At 49.5% G+C, this 19,242-nt stretch overlaps 5 protein-coding genes across 5 annotated transcripts; 3 read left to right on the forward strand and 2 right to left on the reverse strand.

The window, feature by feature from the left end:
- Positions 1-3,977: 3,977 nt before the first annotated feature.
- INS49_010390 (uncharacterized protein) lies at positions 3,978-8,399 on the reverse strand (the record flags this gene model as incomplete). Its single annotated transcript, XM_043171115.1, has 4 exons — positions 3,978-3,986; positions 5,217-5,575; positions 5,638-5,894; positions 8,149-8,399. 4 exons carry the CDS (start codon positions 8,397-8,399, stop codon positions 3,978-3,980), a joined length of 876 nt encoding a protein of 291 aa, XP_043025680.1.
- A 452-nt stretch (positions 8,400-8,851) lies between these two features.
- INS49_010391 (uncharacterized protein) lies at positions 8,852-10,516 on the forward strand (the record flags this gene model as incomplete). The annotated part of the gene is made up of 3 exons (XM_043171116.1): positions 8,852-9,259; positions 9,316-9,783; positions 9,848-10,516. 3 exons carry the CDS (start codon positions 8,852-8,854, stop codon positions 10,514-10,516), a joined length of 1,545 nt encoding a protein of 514 aa, XP_043025681.1.
- A 1,119-nt stretch (positions 10,517-11,635) lies between these two features.
- Positions 11,636-12,336, forward strand: INS49_010392 (uncharacterized protein; the record flags this gene model as incomplete). The annotated part of the gene is made up of 2 exons (XM_043171117.1): positions 11,636-11,675; positions 11,765-12,336. 2 exons carry the CDS (start codon positions 11,636-11,638, stop codon positions 12,334-12,336), a joined length of 612 nt encoding a protein of 203 aa, XP_043025682.1.
- Positions 12,337-12,729: 393 nt separating this feature from the next.
- INS49_010393 (uncharacterized protein) lies at positions 12,730-14,016 on the reverse strand (the record flags this gene model as incomplete). Its single annotated transcript, XM_043171118.1, has 1 exon — positions 12,730-14,016. One exon carries the CDS (start codon positions 14,014-14,016, stop codon positions 12,730-12,732), a length of 1,287 nt encoding a protein of 428 aa, XP_043025683.1.
- Positions 14,017-15,857: 1,841 nt separating this feature from the next.
- Positions 15,858-18,253, forward strand: INS49_010394 (uncharacterized protein; the record flags this gene model as incomplete). Its single annotated transcript, XM_043171119.1, has 5 exons — positions 15,858-16,007; positions 16,067-16,625; positions 16,683-17,275; positions 17,327-17,696; positions 17,760-18,253. 5 exons carry the CDS (start codon positions 15,858-15,860, stop codon positions 18,251-18,253), a joined length of 2,166 nt encoding a protein of 721 aa, XP_043025684.1.
- Positions 18,254-19,242: the final 989 nt, after the last annotated feature.

The raw sequence follows: 19,242 nt of genomic DNA on the forward strand, positions 1-19,242 counted from the left end.
TTTATAAAATAAAAAATTATTTTAAATTTATTATTTTAATTTAATATAAAAAGAAAATTAAGTTAAATATTATTTTTTAAATTTATTTTTAAATTTTTTATTTTTTATTAAATTTAATCACCTTATTAAAGATTAAAGCAACTTATTATTAAAAATATTAATTATATTTTTTTTAATTTATTAAAAGATAAAAAAATAAAATAAAATAAGTATTATTTTATTTTTTAAAAGCTTATTTTTATTTAAATACTTTTAATATTTATTATATAAAGCTTTTTAAATATTTCTTTTTTTTATATAATATTGTTATGGGCTGGCCCCAAAGGGGCTGCAGGCTGGCTAGCGCCTTCTTCCATAAGCTAGTTTTGCTAGCAACCTTATAGCTATCTAAGCCAAAAGGTACGTAATAATCCAAGCTCTCTTGGATTATCTAGCCACACTATATAAGGCTTGGGCAACAGCCCAAGCCCATTACATAGCCCCTTCCCCCAGGACCCCCTTAATATAGTGGTACAATTACCCCCAAGGCTTACCCGCGACATCGCCTTTTCAAGCCAGAGATTTTCTTTATGGTTGGGTGAGACCATGACTTGAACTCTCGACCCTAGAGCTTGGATTATTTGTTATGGGCTGGCCCCAAAGGGGCTGCAGGCTGGCTAGCGCCTTCTTTCATAAGCTAGTTTTGCTAGCAACCTTATAGCTATCTAAGCCAAAAGGTACGTAATAATCCAAGCTCCCTTGGATTATCTAGCCACACTATATAAGGCTTGGGCAACAGCCCAAGCCCATTACAATTATATAAATTAAAAATTTAATTTTAAAATTATATTTAATTATTTAATAAAAATTATATTTTATATATTAAGGTTTATGAATTTTTAATATTTCTTAATTTAATAATAAAATTATAATATAATAAATTAAATAAGAAAAACAATAATAATAATAATAATAATAATAATAATAATAATAATAATTTATTTATATTATTTTAAGCTATTAATAGCTAAAAACCATTTAATATACAGTTTCTTTATTAATTTACTTATAGGGAAAAACCATGCTAAATAGATAAAAAAAACCTTTATGCTGCAACCTTTTTATAATAATGCAGCTATTTATCTATGCTGCATTAAGTAATATAAACATTATATTTATACTTAAAAATCCTTAAAAAGGGAAATTTTTCCTTTTACCTTATAACCTTTTTATAAAGTTTTTAACTTACTTATTTATTATTTCTTAAATAAAAAAGCAATAAAAAACTATTTATATAAATAATAAAATTTAAGCTAAGGAGTATAAATAGCTATAACCCTTTACTTATTTCTCCTCCTTTTTCCTTTAATAATATATTATTTTTTAAGTAAGTCCTTAGCTATTAATAACCTTATGTGATGGGCTTGGGCTATTGCCCAAGCCGTAATGCATGACCGTGCCGGGCCCACACTGCACCCAACCCTCTCACGTGATGGGGCACACACACTTAAAAGATAGATCCAGAGTTGGGCCCTTTCAGGGCCTAACTTACTTCTGAGATATTGCAATTTATAACTCCTTTTGGGTACCTTCCAGCAGACGCTCAAGGCCAACCCATAACACCTTATGAAATATCTAAGTACTTTATAATAACATTATAATTTCTTTATAGCTTCTCCTTAATATTTCTTAGCTTTATACCCTTATTATTATCTTTATAACCTCTTTATAATCTTTATTATATTAAATAATATTAAAAATATAATTAAAACCTTAAATTAATATTTTTATTTTTACTTTATAACCTTTAGCAACCTTATTAAGTTTTTTAATGGAATTAATAATAATAATAATAATTTTTAAGTAATTTTAATATTTTTTTAAAAGCATTGCTATATTAATATTATAACCCTTAAGAAATTTAGCTTTAAGGGCATTACCTTAATTATTATAAAAAGCATTATTAATAATTTTATTATAATTTTTCTTAAGGCCTTTAAAGTAATATTTATAAATATAACTAAGCTTAATTATATCTTAATTTATACTTAAATCTTTAAAATATTAAAGCAAATTTTTAATAAATTTATTATAATTATTAATTATTTCCTAACTATTATTGCTATTTAACGTTATATTTTAAATAATATTTATTTTTATTATATTTATATTAAGCATTATATTAATTATAGCTATTTTATTATAACTCTTTATATTTAAGCTATAAATATATTTTTATAACCTTATTATATTTCTTTTATAATCCCATTATTAATTATTTAAGTAAAAAGAAAAGTAAAAAGCTGCTATTAATATTATAAGGGAAATTATTAAGGAAATTACATTATTATAAAATCTTTTTAATATCTTTTTATAACTTATTACTAACTTTTTTATAAATTTATATTAAAGCCTTTACCCTTAAAATTAATGCAGCTTTCTTTAATATTATTCGCGCTTTATGCTTAACCTTTAAAATTAAAAGCTTTAATAGCGTTATTAATATTATAACCTTTATAAATATTCTTTGCTTTACTTTTATAACCTTAATTAATATTCGCAATTAAATAATTATTATTATTCTTTCCTTAATAAATACTTATGCATAATTAATAAGTTTAAATTTAATAAAATAAAGCTTATAATTATTAAAATATCTTAGGTTATTATTTGCAAGCCCTTTATAGCCTTTAAAAATATTAATAAACCAAACCTTTAAAAGGTTCTTAATATTATTAAGAAGGTTTATAATAAAATTATAAAGAACCGTGTTTTCCTTAATTATATTTATTTGTTATGGTTTAGGCTTGTGCCCATAGTGATTAGTTAGCAGGCTTTAGCCCTATAAGAATAGGCTTTGGCGCGGGTATAGATAGGAAGTAAACCTTTTCCTTTGTACTTTAAATATTAACTCCATTTAGGCACCTTTATTTTGCAAGTTTAAGGCTAGCCTATAATATATATTTAAAGTCCTTTTATATTATAAACCTATAATGCAATTATATAAAACCTAGTATAATAAAATTTAAAAGAAATAATGGCAGCCCGCTAAGCCCTTCCTTATCTTAAGGAGCTCTTATCTTAGGAAAGTTTAGTAATTTAGCTAGTGGAAATAAGAGCTAAGTTTATAATGAATGGGGAGGTAATTAGCATTAAAGGGGCTTAGTTTTTTTATATATTTAGTTGGTTAGGAATTTTTCGTAATTAATTTCTACCCTATATTAATTCTATAAAGATATTTAAGGGGTAGCTGGAGAGCTTCTTAGAAAGGGTTTGCCTTATATTTAGGGATTTTTTTAAGTAAAGGCATGCTGGGCTTAGCTTAATTGCATTATAATAATGCCATGGGGAAGGGATAGCAGATTTTCTTACTTGCTTTAATTAACTTTTTTATATAGCTAAAGCTTAAGCTTAGCTAAATAATTATAAAATATTATTTATAGCCAATAAACTTGCTATCTTAATAAAGTTAAAACTTAATTACAAGGAGTGGCTAAAGATATTTAAGGCATTTTGCTTTGCCTTATGGTAATATAAGGGTGTTTTTAGCGCTATAATAGCGGAAAATAATACTTAACCTTAAAATAGCAAAGCAATGAATATTAATATTATGGCAATCTTAATAGGGGGAGTTAAGTATTATGCTTATAGCTAGCTTAATTATTATAAGCATAACTGCTTAAATCGCTATGGAAGAACCTATATATAGCTATTATTAATTAGGCTTAGCAAGAAGGAGGCGCTTAATTAAGGTTATTTTTAGCATATAAATTTTTTTTTATGGGGTAGGGCTTAAAGCAATGCTAGCTTAATGCTAACCTAGGCTTAAAGCGGGCTAGCTAATGTTAATTAGTTTAGCGCTATAAAACTTTTAAGGCCTAAGAACTTTTTGCTAATAAAGCAAATTATTTATAATTAAACGCTAATTAATTATAGGTTATATAATAAATTCGCAGCCTTAAGGCTTTAAGTAAGGGAGCTTATATAAAAGGTATAAATTAGAGGATCTTAGGAATGCCATTAGCTTAGCCGCTAGCTTATGCTTAAATAATTATTTTTTATTAGCTTGCTTTAGCTAGCATATTGAATTATAAAGTATGGAAAGGATGAAAATATATATATAATATGGGCCGGCTTAGTAATGCAGTTAAAACGCTATGAGTTAATTAAATAGCTAGGCAAAAAGCAATATTTAATTTGTGATTAAAGCAGTGCCTTTTTTATTTTTTATTATATAGTTAACCCCTTAGGAAGGCCTCTTTGCAGCTTTAACTTAGGGAAAGAGAATATATTATGGTTTAGGCTTATGCTTATAGTGATTAATTAGCGGGCTTTAGCCTTATAAGAATAGGCTTTAGCGTAAATGCAAATGGAAAGTAAACCTTCTCCTTTGCACTTTAAATATTAACTCCATTTAAGCACCTTTATTCTGCAAGTTTAAGGCCAGCCCATAATATTATTGCAAGTTATGCCTTTTTAATAACCTGCATTAAGTTTATAGCAAGTTTATTTATATTAAGAATAATGGCAATGTTTTTAAAACCTTTAATGCAAAGTTTCCAACTCTTATTATTGCTTATTTAAATAAAATTATTGATATGGTTAAGGATAAGTAGCTAAGTATTTGCTGCGTTTTCTCCGCAACCCTTTTAAAAGAAAAAAAAAATAAGTATTTAAATAAATTATTTAATTAATAAGGTTTAAAAAAATATTTATATTTATTATATAAGTATATATTTAAAAAAAATAAATAATATAAAATAAATATAATTAAAATATATTTTATATAATTTATTTATAACTTATAAAAAGAAAAGACTATTTTATGTAAATTAAGCTTATAATTATAAATGGTTATAAATGTTATAAGGGTTTAAAAGCATAATTATAAAAGCATTTATCTCTTAAAAGTAGTTTAAAAAGAGGAAATAAAAGAAATCTGGCTATTTAAGCATTTCAGAAAGTGGTTGCAAACCAGGGTTAGGGATGTGCGTGCAACAGCGGTACCAGCATTGTACCTCGACGACACCTCCCTCATGATTCCCGTCCACGTCGTCGTGAAGGAGCCGGCAGAGATGCCGTACAGAATACAGAAGATGTACAGCACGGGAAGATTGACTGCAAACCCCCACAGCAGGAAGGGACCCACCGTCGCGCCGATGGTGCAGGCAAGTATGCACGTCGTGACATGCAGACGGTCGATAAGGAACCCTAGCCCCACACACCCAGCCACGGACGAGACGTTGACAAGCAGAGCAGTCAGGGCGGACGGGAAGGGGCCGGCCTTGAGGGCGTCGGCAGGGCAGGTAGCCGATGGAGCCACCGATCGCATAAAGCACGCCCTGGGTCGCGATGAGCTGCGTGACCGTCGTGGAGAAGGAGCTGAGGGCCAGCGACAGGCACATGATCAGCAGCCCGACCATGGGCGACCAGCGGCCCAGCCTAGGGTACATGCGATTCAGGACGAGGGCGGGCAGCCCAGAGAGGTACATGATGCCGGAGGTGCAGGTGCCAACGATGGCGATGTTGCCGGACCCTCTGAAGGGCTCATGACTGCTGTAGTACTTCTGGAAGATGCCGAAGGAGAAGGGAAAACCTGGTGGCATATTAGCTTGGGATGTGCAACACGGCCTGTACAGAGACATGCTCACCCCAGACCAGCGCCTCGATGACGAAAGCAGGCGGCCAGGAAGAGCCACGCGTCCTTGCCGGTGTCGACTGGAGGCAGAGAGAACTCGAGATGAGGGCCTTGGCCTGATTCGAAGGCGTCGCCGGGCTCCTCCCGTGGGGTCACGTCTTCGCTGCGCTGCTGCTGTGTTTCCCTGGTGAGCGCTTCGAGGGAAACGGTGGCCGTCTGCGGGATGATGAGCTGGTTTCCGGAGGCCGTGAATGTGCGATGAGGCCCTTGGACGGTGCTGTATGGACAAATATGAGCGTGGATCGCCGGGAGGCGCCAGACATGCCTTGCTTTAAGCAGACAGGCGATGGGGCTAAGCACGGCATAGCGGAGTCGGCCGGGAGTGAGCCGGCCGGCCGATGCGCCCCGTCTTCAGAGCAGCTGCAGGCGCCCGGGGCGTTAGCTGTTCCGTTGTAGGGGACGGGGAACCAGCACTACTCGCAACACCGCCAGAACCATCGCTAATCATCGTTACTAGTGTTGGTGAGTTGGAGTCGGCTGGTGCTCAATGATGTTCCCAGGGAGACGGCCTGCCAAAGGACATGAACAAGCCCACTCCGTTGAGTTGTCGGCCAAGGCAACTCTCTCAGGACAAACAGGATATGCGTGAACGGTTCATAGCATCTGGCGTTGAGAGGCGTCCCGGAGCCTACGGATCGGTCCATGTTCTCTCCAAGTATGGCATCCATCAGCAGAAGACTGAGCGACAGCCGGCATTTCAGCGGCACGGCTTTCTTGAGCCTCACGACCTTGTACCAAAACTTCAATACATGCGACGAGGAACCCGGACGCTGGCTCGGGTATCTCGAACAGTGAGATGAACCCACGGAGTCTGAATCTAATGTGCCACAGCAGTCTGCTAGCACCAAAATAGGGAATTCCAAGGGGACGTGTGTATGCACCGCAACCAGATGTAGACCATGTCTGTGAACTGGGGAGGAGAGTTCTGAAGCACGATTGCTGTGCCGCCGGATGGATGGAAACTCGGTAATTGATGACTGGTCCTCCGAATAGCGAAGGTTGTCGAGGTGCGAGCAGAAGGACTGAGCTATTATTAGGGCCCGCCCGAGGCTAAAACCGTTAATCACAAAGGTGGGTGTGCTGTAGTAGAAGCAGTCAGACAACCATGGTCTCTTGGCCAGGTCGCATTTGTACACCACATCTGTTCCCGAGCGCCGCTACAGCTGCAACACCGGCACTAGGCCGACTATATTTACCGCCCATAGACAATGGCAGGTCTCATGTCGGCGGCGGCGACGAATCAAGGCACGCGGTGCTTACTGGGAACCAGATGGGCATCGCTCCTATCTGACCGCCCCCTTCCTCGGCCTATCAAGGGCCTTCCTTCCATGTCGGACATGATGTCCCAACTCATAGAGTCAAACGCCTTGGAAAGAAGACAGAAATAAACTCGGCTGTCGAGATCCCCAAGGCAAGAGAGAGGGAGCGAGCGCAGGAGCTGACAGGTTGAGATTTGGCCCCGCAGTGTGACTGACCTCCACTGGGGGACGGCGATCCAACGGGGTGTGCCTGTGCCTGTGCCTGTGCCTGTGCCTGTGCCTGTGCTTGGGCTTGTGCTTGGGCTTGTGCGACGCCATCGAACGGGAACAATCAGTCAGTCCAAGTGATGGTTTCCGCCAAGACAAGGCCTTTGTCAAGCCACGAGGCAGTCAGTTGGAGCCAGACCGGCTGGGCTGGCCGGGCTGGCACGAGGAGGCCAGGTGAGGGCCAGGAGGTGAAATTGAAATGGCTTGCCGCCGAGGGTTGCAAGGCGCCTGCAGGCTGCAGATGCGCCGGGCGAGAATCACACGCTCCCGCGCGCTGATTGGGCGGCCGTTTCCAGGACGTCGATCGTGGGCAGCCAATTGGGCGCCGGGGACGACACAGGCGGGGGTGGCTGCCGACAGGGGTAGCACACCTCATCCTTGAACGGCGCGGGAGGAAGGTGTGATGGGTGGACGGACGGGCAGGCTCGACCGGGGCCCTCGAGCTCCAACGTCTCCATCGGCGCCCTTCTCGCGGTCACGTAGCCGCCCGGGTCGCCAACCAAGAAGCTGCATGTCCCGCCGGCCACCCAACCAGGTGCCCGCGTTGGCTGCTCGGGTACGTTGATCACCAATCTGGCAGAATGGCAAGTGGGGAGTCTGCCCCCGCCCAGGCCAATCAAGTGCTCTTCCTGGTCCTCGTCCTCCTCCCTCTGCCCCAGCAATGCAAGCTCGGGAGACGACAAGGTCCCTCATGGCGCCAATTCCTGTCGCTCGAGTCGCCTCGGCTGCGTCTTCCCGCCTTGTCTGGGGGACCAGCACCAGAGGTGAGAGGGGGGAGGCGGATGGGAGGGGGCGCTGTGATATTTTCAGCAGCCCCGATACCACACGGCTCTCTTGAATGGTATTGTTCTTCTGTTCTATTGTGGTGCTGCTGGTGGTGCTGTGGACTCGCCTGCGTCCCGTACATGTACCCTACCCTACCCATCCCCTCTTCGTCTTGTCTACTCGAGAGCTTCTCGAGTCTCCCGAGTCTCCTCGTGCTGGCCTTCATCTCCATCCTCCTCCTCTCCGACCACCAATTCGACCGTGTGAGACCCATCTCTGTAGGTCCCGGGGAAGCTCATTCGCCTTCGCGCCTGGAGCAACATCGGATCTGATACTCCACCCTCACGGGCACATCTATCCCGCGGTCTCGAGTCTCCCAGCCCCGGCGCCACCTTGACACCTTGACCACCCTGCTGGGCGTCTATTTCCATCACGAATCGCCGGCTTACATTGGCACCTTGACCCCGTTGCCCTATCAGCTCTCCGGCTGCTGACGGATGTCGTGTACCCCAGTCCTGCGTATGGAACCTCGCCCGCTGCTTGATCGTCCTACCTGACCTACATACAACATGTGCTGACACCCCCATGCAGGCCACTTAACTTCCCGGTACTCCCACGAGGGTCGAATGAAATCGACCCTCCTCGTGGCCAGCGGCTACTGAAAACCATTGCCCTCCCCTTCAGGCCGGGCCTTGGACTTTTCGTCCTCGACAGCTGGCCTCATCCACATCTCTTTCTATTTCCTTTGCCTTGTCCGACTCCTTGCTCCACCAAACAAAGTAGACAAGCACCTTTCTTCCCTTCTAAGCGTCGTCATCCCCACCAGGACTACGATCTTGTTATTCCTTTCACTGCTGGCATCGTCGCTCAGTCCCGCGTCACAATGGCGATCAACGACGACAGGAAGCGGCCTGCCGCTCTCAACCTTCAACCCGTGCGGTCGTCATCCACGGATTCTTCCTCCTCCACGTCATCAATAGGCAAGCCGCCAAGGACGCCACGATTTGCCGAGGCGACCAGCATCCACTCTCCCGTCGAGTCGACAGGCAACGGGTTTGGAGACAGGAATGTGGTCCCCCAGTCACAGCCGGGCGATATTGGGTTTGGGTACATCAGCAACAACAGGGAATCCGCAGCCGTACCGATGAGCCCAAGGTCACCGCTCAAGAGTGCCATGAAGGCACCCGGAACTCCAGGCCGGGGTCTGAACCCCCTCAGCCCTACCTTTAGGGAAGAGCAGATGCTGGAGAAGAGGGAGGAGTCGACGGAGAAGGAGCAAGCCAAGGACCTTGTATGTGCCTCTCACCTCAACAGCGGACCCGAATGCCGAGCTAACTCTCTCGACAGAAAATCAAGACCCGCGTACGGCTTGCAAAGGTGGCACTGCGGAGCGTCAACTTCAGCTGCAGTCTGATTGTGATGGCCATGCTCGGAACCTCATTCGCCATCTTCAACGCCACCAAGGCGCTCCCAGCCCAGAACAACCTACCAGCCTGGGCAACGGGCACCAGCATCTGGCCGCAATGCCTCGTACTCGCAGCATCGTGCTTGTCTCTGCTTATCTGCATCCTCGTCTTTGTTGGATACTGCCGTGGTGGCCACAGGAGGGCCGAGAAGGTCGGGGTCTACTACACGCTCTTCGCCGTTGGTTGGTTCATCGTGAGCATGATCATGTGGGTCCTCGCCATTGCCGTCCTGCAGAACTCGAGGAACAACAGCAACAACAAGGACATGTGGGGATGGTCGTGCGTCAAGAACACCCGGTCGCAGCTTTTCTCCAACCAGGTCGACTACGCGCTCGTTTGCAGGCTTCAGGTAAGACGAGATCGTCTGGCGTCTCCGACGCCCAGGGTATGGACCGTGGCTAACCGTTGAGTAGAACTGGTCTCTCATCTGCATGATCATCGAAGTCGTCATCGAGGTCATCTCCATCACCCTGTACTCGGTCGTCTTCTACCGTTACCACACCAAGAGAAAGCTCATGAAGTCCATGGACATGCGCGACAAGGCCCGCTCCGACCTCTACCTCGCACAGCTCCGGTCCCAGTCCGCCCCCAACACCCCGGGCTTCGGACCCAAGTCTCCCGGCTTCGCCTCCGTTTACGGGCCCAAGTCACCGGGCATGTACTCCCAGCACACCATGTCCCCACGCCTCCCACCCTCGGCCGCCTTCCGCTCCCTTGGCGACATCGAGGAGGGGAACCCATTCACACCCGGCGGAAAGCACATCCCCGAGCCGGCAAGCACATTCGCCCCGCAGGCCGACAAGCCCTTCAAGCTCCAGGCACCTCCTGTGAAGGCACCCAGTGCCACCCCCAAGACCAGTGCTAAGGAGTCATTCTCGCCGGTTGAGGGCCCCAGCCCCACCTCATGGCCAAGCTCGTCGACACCGCCACCGAATGTACCCTCGATCACCGTCAACGAGCACGGCCATGGGCCTGCGTCGGCGGACGAGCCCGTGTATGAGAGCGTGCCGATTCCCGGTGCGTATGCCGGCCAGGCCGTCAAGAGCCCACCACCGGTTCAGACGACATTCAACCTGAGGTAATATGCTGGGGAGCACTGTTTGCGGGGAAGCGGGGTTTCTAATTGTCTATATATATGAATGATCGATCTTCTTTGTCTACCAAGCAGCTGCGTTGAGCCGGGCTGCCTGAACCTATACCACCGGCGTTTTCTTGGGGACTGGGCAAATAACTTTTGAGAGGAACAGACATGCCGTTCTTTTGGTAATGTGTGCGGAGAGGTGGAAATTGAGACTACTTTGTACAAGTAGGATTATTTGACTGTTTCGGTCTAGAAAGAATGACGAGCACGTTTCTTCACTTGAAGAACAACAAGCGCGCTCAGAACCGTGCTGATGTGATACGATCTCGGATTTTGTAGTCTTATGTAACACCCAGTGATCACATAGATACTTGCTGCAATGAGTGACTTGACCGAGGGACCGATGTCTGGGTCTGATCCATAATATACGTCCTGGGATTTTCGATCTTCAAATCGCTGCCCGCATGGACAAGACACATGCGGAATGCGCCAGATCCATGGAAATCTAAGACTTGAAACAAGACAACAATTGAGAAGAGCTGGTAGAGCATGACTTTGTGTGCATTGTGCACACCTCGAGTGTCAATATTCGCCTCGATAAGCCAGCCAAGATCGGCAGTGTTGGTTGCGGGGCATACAGGCAGGTAGAACTCAGGACAGGGAAGTGCTACCATGCGTTCTGTCACAGCACGGTCTCACGAACGTTGGGGGCCCGGGCGGAAAATAACCAGCAGCTGTACGGTAGGGCGCAAACAGGGACCAAAACAGAAGCTTTTAATACCGGCGCATTGTGGATTAGATGTTGGCACGTTTCGATATTGGAGGGTCAGAACCGTTCCATCCCGTCTGTCGTCGAGCACGGACCAGCAAGCTCTTTGTTCTCGACCCTTTTGAGCTCCAGTCCTGAAGGGCGAGACCCCTGAAAGCTGCCCCACGTCACTACCGGCCGACCTTGGAAGCTGGCTTCACAAGATCCAGGGACTCCTGCACCGAGTCGTCCCCCCTTCGGCTCTTCTACCCTCCGTATCCTCTCCTTCAGCTCCAGGAACACATCAACTTCACGTCAGACGCCTCTGATACCTCCTTCCCACCCTATAACCACAAAGGTCACTCGTGAACAATGCCTATCACCGACACGACAGTCCTCTTCGTCCTTGGCGGTCAGTCCACCCACCCTTGCCTGGGCTATGGCAAAGCCCCCAACGCCCAGGTCCGGACAAGATCACTAACCCAAACCCTCTCGCTACAGGCCCCGGCGCCGGCAAGGGCACCCAGTGCTCCAAGCTGGTCTCGACGTACGGCTTCACGCACCTGTCGGCGGGTGACCTGCTGCGGGAGGAGCAGGACCGGGAGGGGTCCGAGTACGGGCAGCTGATCAAGGACTACATCAAGGACGGCAAGATCGTGCCGATGGAGGTGACGATCGCGCTGCTGGAGAACGCGATGAAGGACAAGATCGCGGGGCAGCCCACGAGCGCCAAGGGCCGCCGGTTCCTGATCGACGGCTTCCCGCGCAAGCTGGACCAGGCCCTCAAGTTCGAGGAGTCGGTCTGCGCGGCCGAGTTCGTGCTCTTCTACGACTGCCCGGAGGCCGTCATGGAGTCGCGCCTGCTCGAGCGCGGCAAGACCAGCGGCCGCGCCGACGACAACGAGGAGAGCATCCGCAAGCGCTTCCGCACCTTTGTCGAGACCAGCATGCCCGTTGTCGAGTACTACGAGAAGCAGGGCCGCGTCGTCAAGATCGACGCCACGCCCACCCCCGAGGAGGTCGCCGAGCACACCAAGGCAGCCATCAGGGAGAGGCTGGGCGCGGACTTCTGAGCTGGCAGCGGGCTGGAAGGCTGGCTGTCTGGGGGAAGGAGGGCCGAGGAGATACAATGGGCGTTTGATGATGGGATCCGGACAATAGATATACAGCCCAGAAACACTACCAAGATACAACATAGAACAAAGCCGCCACGGTCACGGCACGTACAATCGGGAAACACTGGCAGCGGGACGACAAAATGGATCGAAAATGCAGTTTTTTATTCCGAAGCATTGTTCCCCTGTGCTCTATCCTCCCAACGCCTGGCAAATCCTGGCGGGGCCGCGAGGGCTTTCCCTGGATGATTCATCTCTTTTGAGAAGATGGGGCGTTCCGCTAGGGATTCACCTCCCTCAGACATGGCTTGGGCATGATTCGGACATGACATCGTGCTCGGTTGTGGTGGTCTAGTCATCGTTATCGGTTCTTTGCTGCTGCCGGCGGCCTCCGCGGTTGGGGCCGTCGCTGAATCCAACTCCTGCCAGCTTCTTCTCCAGCTCCTGTTGCTGCCTCTCCTTCTGCTTCTCGGCCTCCTGCTGCTGGGCCCTCAGGACGCCGTGGACGTTGTTGAGGGTCGTCTTCCAGACGTCGATGCGCGATTGCAGCTCCCGCCATTGCTTGTCGCCGAACACGCGGTAGATGGTCTTGTGCACCTTGAATACCTTCTCCCTCTGCGACATGCGGCCCTCGACCAGCTGCGAGCGGATGACGTCGATAATCCAGTGCTCCACCTCCTCCGACGGCACCTGCAGGCCCTTGGCGATGACGCCGTAGGGTATCTCGCGCTCCTGCTGGGACGCCGCCAGGCTGGCAAAGGTCAGGAGGCGCATCTTGGTCTGCAGGGTCTTATAATCCAGTTTCTCCTTCTCGAGGAAGCCATCGTGCTCGTCGTTGAAGTCGTTGAAGTCCTCAAGGTCCTGCTCGGCGAAGATGTCAAGGAGCTGTGCGTAGACGGGGTGGGAGTCGGCGAGGGCCTGGACGGGGGCCAGGACGCGCAGGCCCTGGAAGTCGTAGGCCCACGGCCGGTCGATGACGAGGACCATCTTGAGGGCGCGCAGGGAGAGCTTCTGAGCCTCCTCGGAGGCGATGTCGTCCTTGTCATCGGCGTCGAAGGTTTGCAGTGCCTGCAGGAGGTGCTCGTATGCGATCTTGTTCTCGTCGGCGGCCTCTGCTGCGTCGGCGATCTCGACGTACAGCCGCTGCCTATCCTCTTCGTCCGTGTCCCAGGCCTCGAGCCAGCCGGGGACGTTCTTCAGTGCGGGCTTGATGGTGTCGAAAAGGTTGTTGGCCTTGACGAAGCGGACGATCTGGAACAAGACATTAAATCGTATGGGGTCATCCTTGGCGAGGAGGTTGAAGATGGTAGACAGGCTGCCGAGGGCGAGATCGCGGCCGTTGATGGGGGAGGAGGTGATTGGTTTCGTGAGGTTCTGGCAGATCTGGGGCAGGTGCTTCTTGGGTTCTTTCGAGTGGTTGATGACGGCAAAGATGAGCAGATTGTAGGCGGGTCCGAACTCCTTCTCGGGGGCCGAGTTCAGGACGGAGGAGGCCTTGACGATGGCCGTGATGGCGTCTTCGGTCTGGTTCTTCTCGAGCAGGGGTCGGATCTCATCGCCAATCTTGATGTAGTCGGCGACTTCCTGCAGGACGTCGCTGCTGCTCCCATCGACGAAGACCAGGCCACGGGGCGCCATGTTGGGTGTCTTGCTTTCGGTGACTTTTTCCTCACTCTTCTCTTCTCTTTCTCCGGGGAGAGTATGGCGCCTGGTCTCGGACAGGGGAGGGGCAGTGAGTGTGGGCAGAAAGGCGGGATGTCGACCCGGAGACGTCTTGGACGCTGGTTGATGCAGACGGAGAGATTTCTTTCACCCTCGGATTGGGAGACCCCACTGGCGCGCTCGCTCGCAATCAGGCTCAGGCTCAAGCTGAGGCTCAGGCGTAGGCTCAAGGTCCCCGGTTTTTGGGCAATCAGCACGCCGCACTTGCCAGAAAATTCAGCAAGGACGTTTTGTGGCATGTGGCTTGAAAAGCGCGCTAGGCAGGGATCAGGAGCTCAGACCACAGAGAAAGAGGGGGTCACTTGAACATCATGGAAGGTAGAGTAGAGGTGGGCATGCGAGGGGCAGGACGTCTCTGTGGCGCACCCGTTTGCTTCCCAGAAGTCCAGCTGCTCGCTCCGCCCATCCCACCGGTCACTCTGGTGCCGTACCTGACCCATCCGCCCAGCAGACCTCACCTCGTTCCTGGACCATGATGGTTTGCACAGGCACTTGCCCATTCCCCCGTACTAGGTAACTAAAGGCCGGGCAGGCAGGCTATGCGACCCTTATCCCTCCTCCCCTCGAAGGTGAAAAAACCCCATCTTTGCTGAGTCTCTTAAGCCACACGTGCCACGCCCACGGCCGAACTTGTATTGGGAACAAGGGGCATCGATGGAAGGAGGGATTCAAGAGTATTTCCAAGTTCATGTTGGCTGGCTGGGCCATCAACTCGTGACGCTTTTGCCAGATTGCTTGTTCTGCCACAGACCATGGGTTTCAGCTGTACATGTTTAGGCGCCCTCAGATGACCCTGTTAGGTCCTGTTCTCCTTTACAAGGACCAGTGTCGACAGACTGCAGGAAATGTCGTCCAATTTCTGGACAGATACCCAACAGCAACGGAGAGTGGTATCCTGCCGCATACAAGGGTGCTGGCACCTCCTTCGTACCGGGGTTGAGTAGGAAGAGTCATCCGATCGATACTTGCGAGGCGCCGGGGGGGGGGGGCAACTCTAACAGTATCTGGTCGGGATGACTGACTGAGAGGCTCGCTCTCGCATGCTCCAGACATAGTCTACTTCCAGCTGCTGCACGAGGAGGAAACAGGCAGAGAGATATGATTGCAAGAAAGCTGGAGGACACCCGTGCCCATGCCCCAAGGCCGAGTCGGCATCGAGTCACAATATCTATGTTTCAGGCGGGACTGATTGGCGAACCAGTCGACTTGCAGACAGGCGACGCGTCCCAGTCCACTCTGCTCGAGGCTCGATCCTCGAGCCTGATACCCAGCTGCCAGGTGCTCAGATCGATCATGTCAGTCAGCTGAGAAACCGGAGGCTCAACACACCAGTTGACCCTCGGACCCTGCCTGGGCGGGACCTGCCTGGGACGACTGCTCACCCTGCGCACCTGGGCCTGCACCTGCACCTGGGCCTGAACCCGCACCTGCTCCTTCCTGCCTGCGCCTGCACTTGCACTTGCAGGGGGTCGTCATAGGAAAGAAGGGCCAGGCGGCGACACAGGCACGCTAAAAACCCCAAGAGTAGGAAGCTTTTTGTAATCGCATCCGCGGCTCGTCTCGGACACGAACAGACATCATCTAACCCACCTCGCCTGCTCCGTACCTTGCCCACCTTGCCCGCCCGTGACTACCACTCTCCTCCGCCCTCCAGGCAGAACCTCACGACCGTCGCCTCTCACCGTGAATTGCAACATTCTTGCCTGCTCCTCCCTGGCTCCTCCACTTGTCCGCCGCACCATTGCCTGCGCACAATCATGGCTCCCCGTCCCGAGCAGAGCCAATTGAAGCGCGCTGCCGTAGGTCCCCGAGTCCCACTTCTGGCTTACACGCCCGCTGCCCGCACGCCCGTCCACCCCCAGGAGACGTCCTTGCGAGGCCTGCCCTTCTTGGCGCGGCTTCACAAAGTGATCCTCCTCACCGCGCTGTTCGGCAAGATTACTAACTCGCTTGCTTCCTTTGCCAGGGTTCGCCTGCAGAGCACGAACCTGACTCGTCCAAGAAACCGCGCCGATCCGAGCGCCTGTCGCAACAGCTCTCGGTCAAGACACCAGTCGACACCAAGCAGCAGCTGCCCTCGCCTGTAACCCACATTTCTCCCGAGGAGAGCAGCTCCCGCTTCAAGGAGGGGACCGCCACCCCGCCCGAGGGCCGCTCCAGCCAGGTCCTCACCAAGAGCCAGGAAACTTACTCCCAGGTCCAGGGCTTCTCGTCGCCGCCCCAGGACACCCAGGCATTCTCCCAGCAGGTCATAGACCCCAACGAGCCCTACTCCAAGGAGGTCAAGGATGAGGTCAAGGAAGGAGTCTGGGGCTATCTGTTCCCCCTCAACACGAAATACGGTGGCAAGTGCCTGGTGCTGAAGAAGAGGGCTGCTTGTCCGAGGTCAGACGTGTTAAACGATGTCGCACAGAAGAAGAAAGGAAGCAAAAAGTCGCCGAAGCAGCAGGAGGAGAGCTTTGAGCACACCAAAATCGCCGATGCTCCCTCTGGTGGCTACCTAATCGGCCGTCACCCGGAGTGTGGTACGTCTTCAGCAGTCATAGGCGAATACCTTGCGAGGTGGTGCTAATCTGCTTCAGATATCGTCGTGGATGACCCCAGCGTCTCGAATCGCCACTGCTTGCTGTTCACAGAGCACAAGGCCAATGACACTATTGCAATAGTGGAGGACTTGTCAAGCAACGGCACCTTTGTCAACGAGGCGATCATCGGACGGAACAAACGGCGAGAGCTGAAGGAAGGCGATGAGATAGCAGTACTGGACAAGGCCCGTTTCATCTTCAAGTATCCCAGGGCCAGACAGAGCAACGCATTCCTCCAGCAGTACACCTTACTCGAGCAGCTTGGCAAAGGTCACTTTGCCGAGGTTTTCCTGTGCGTCGAGAAGGCGACCGGAAAGAGATATGCCGTCAAGATCTTTAAAAAGACTGCGGGTCTAGAAGAGAAGTCGAAAACGGAAGGCCTACAACTGGAGATTGCTGTCCTTATGGGTGTCAGCCATCCGAACGTGCTGTGCCTGAAGGATACTTTCAACGAGAAGAATGCTGTTTTCCTCGTGCTCGAGCTTGCGGCGGAGGGAGAGCTTTTCAACTACATTGTGATGAAGCAGAAGCTGACCGAGGACGAGACACGGAAGCTATTCACTCAGCTGTTTCAGGGCATCAAATACTTGGTAAGACACTCTCGATGTTGCCGTTTTCGCATGTATTAACCAGAGCGATAGCATGATCGAAACATCGTTCATCGGGACATCAAGCCGGAAAACATCCTGATGGTGGACCGAGACCTTCACGTGAAGCTGGCGGATTTTGGCCTCGCCAAGATCATCGGCGAGGAGTCGTTCACCACCACGCTCTGTGGCACGCCAAGCTATGTTGCACCGGAAATCCTTGCCGACACCAGACACAGAAAGTATACGAAAGCTGTCGATATTTGGTCGCTTGGAGTTGTGATGTATATCTGCCTCTGCGGGTTCCCGCCCTTCTCGGATGAGCTGTACTCAAAGGACTTTCCGTACACCCTCTCGCAGCAGATCAAGAGTGGCAGGTTCGACTATCCCTCCCCATACTGGGACTCCGTCGGCGACCCTGCTCGTAAGTCCTGAAAACACAGTTGTCTCCCCAGCTCATTCTCCTTTGATTAACCAAGGCCTGCAGTTGATTTGATCGACTCCATGCTTGTAGTCGACCCGGAGAAGCGTTTTACGGTGGACCAATGTCTGGACCATCCATGGATGACTGCCAAAGGTCCTGGTGTGAACGACAGCACCGACGGCTTGGTAGGCGGTGTCAGCGGCCTTGACATTCAACGCCGTGGTGTCGCTCGGGAGCGCACTTTACTCAGCAGCATCAATTCGGTCAGGGTCAAAGAGGTACCTGGTGTCAATGGGAAGGAGCCCGTCACTGTGTACAGGAAAAACAGTCGACCGGCAGTTGCGGAGCCCAGACCCTTCGACAATAGGAATCCGGAGGAGTTCGCGGCGATGGGTGGCAAGGGTGACGAAACACTCTTCGGCCATGATGCGAACAGTCACTACGCTAAGGATGACCTCCCCGAGGAGCCGGGTCCGGCTTTGATAGCGACCAAGAACGGCAACGGTGTGAAGCCAGAAGCTGCGAAGGGGAAGGCGGTCAAGGGAAACAAGCAGTAGTACTGCGAAATCCCTACCTCTCCTGCTAGGCCTTCTGTCACCAGCCTTGCCGGGCGGTTCCGGCGAGATTGGATGGGTGGTTCGTTCGAGATGGACTTCGACTGCTGAGGAATGGGGTCCTGGTTCGGTGGTGTTTGGCTGGTTTCTATTTCTTCTTGCTAGGGGGTGAGATTTGATTTTGGTACGCCTAGTGTTTCGCCACTTGCTCATCTATGGACGGAAATCCGTATTTTGCTGCTACTTTCACGGGGGCCGATTGATGCATTCTAGTCACGGCGATACTCAGGAGACGAGGGGGCCATGAGCTGCCATTCCAGAGATGTCGGACGATTCAAATTGTCTCGAATGTGCAACGGGAATGACAGCAGGCAGGTTTTGCGGCAGAACGCAACAGAGGAGGACGCTGCCTTCCGTTGGCCAAGTCAGTTAATTGTTAGGAAAAGCCACGGCGTTATGGGGTCGAGGTCAAACTACGTTGTGTCTATTAGTACATAGGACCTCTCTCTCTAAGGAGACCGGTGAAACAATCATGGCCTAACTAATGATTTGGTCGATGGGAATGTGTCTGGCCACATCCTGTTCAATGTATTGTGATGCGAGCTCAAGAGGCCGCTCGGCAAGTGTGAGCCGCACGGTCACTGTTTGGTGATGCTCAACTGAATATGTAGGTATTTACCTGGCGAGTGTGGCAGGCATCGATGCTCTCGATCATTCATTCCGTATTACCATTAGACCTAGTAGGACCTATCCTTACACTACCCGTCCCTTGCTCAGCCTTGCCTCATGACCGACCGACCGACCGACCAAACCAGTCCGATGAAAAGTGTAGTAGTCGTCATGATCGTCACCTTTCGTCTGAATCATCGTAGTACACATCGTCCTTCCGCCCGTCCATCCGCCCATCCAGAACTTTCCAAAATGCGTGCTCTGATGTTCCTTTCCTATGAGTGGGTGCAGCCCACCCCTCCCGAGAGCCCTCCCCAAAATCC

This window comes from Diaporthe citri, assembly GCF_014595645.1.
Source record: "Diaporthe citri strain NFHF-8-4 chromosome Unknown scaffold_4, whole genome shotgun sequence".
Lineage (NCBI taxonomy): Eukaryota > Fungi > Ascomycota > Sordariomycetes > Diaporthales > Diaporthaceae > Diaporthe > Diaporthe citri.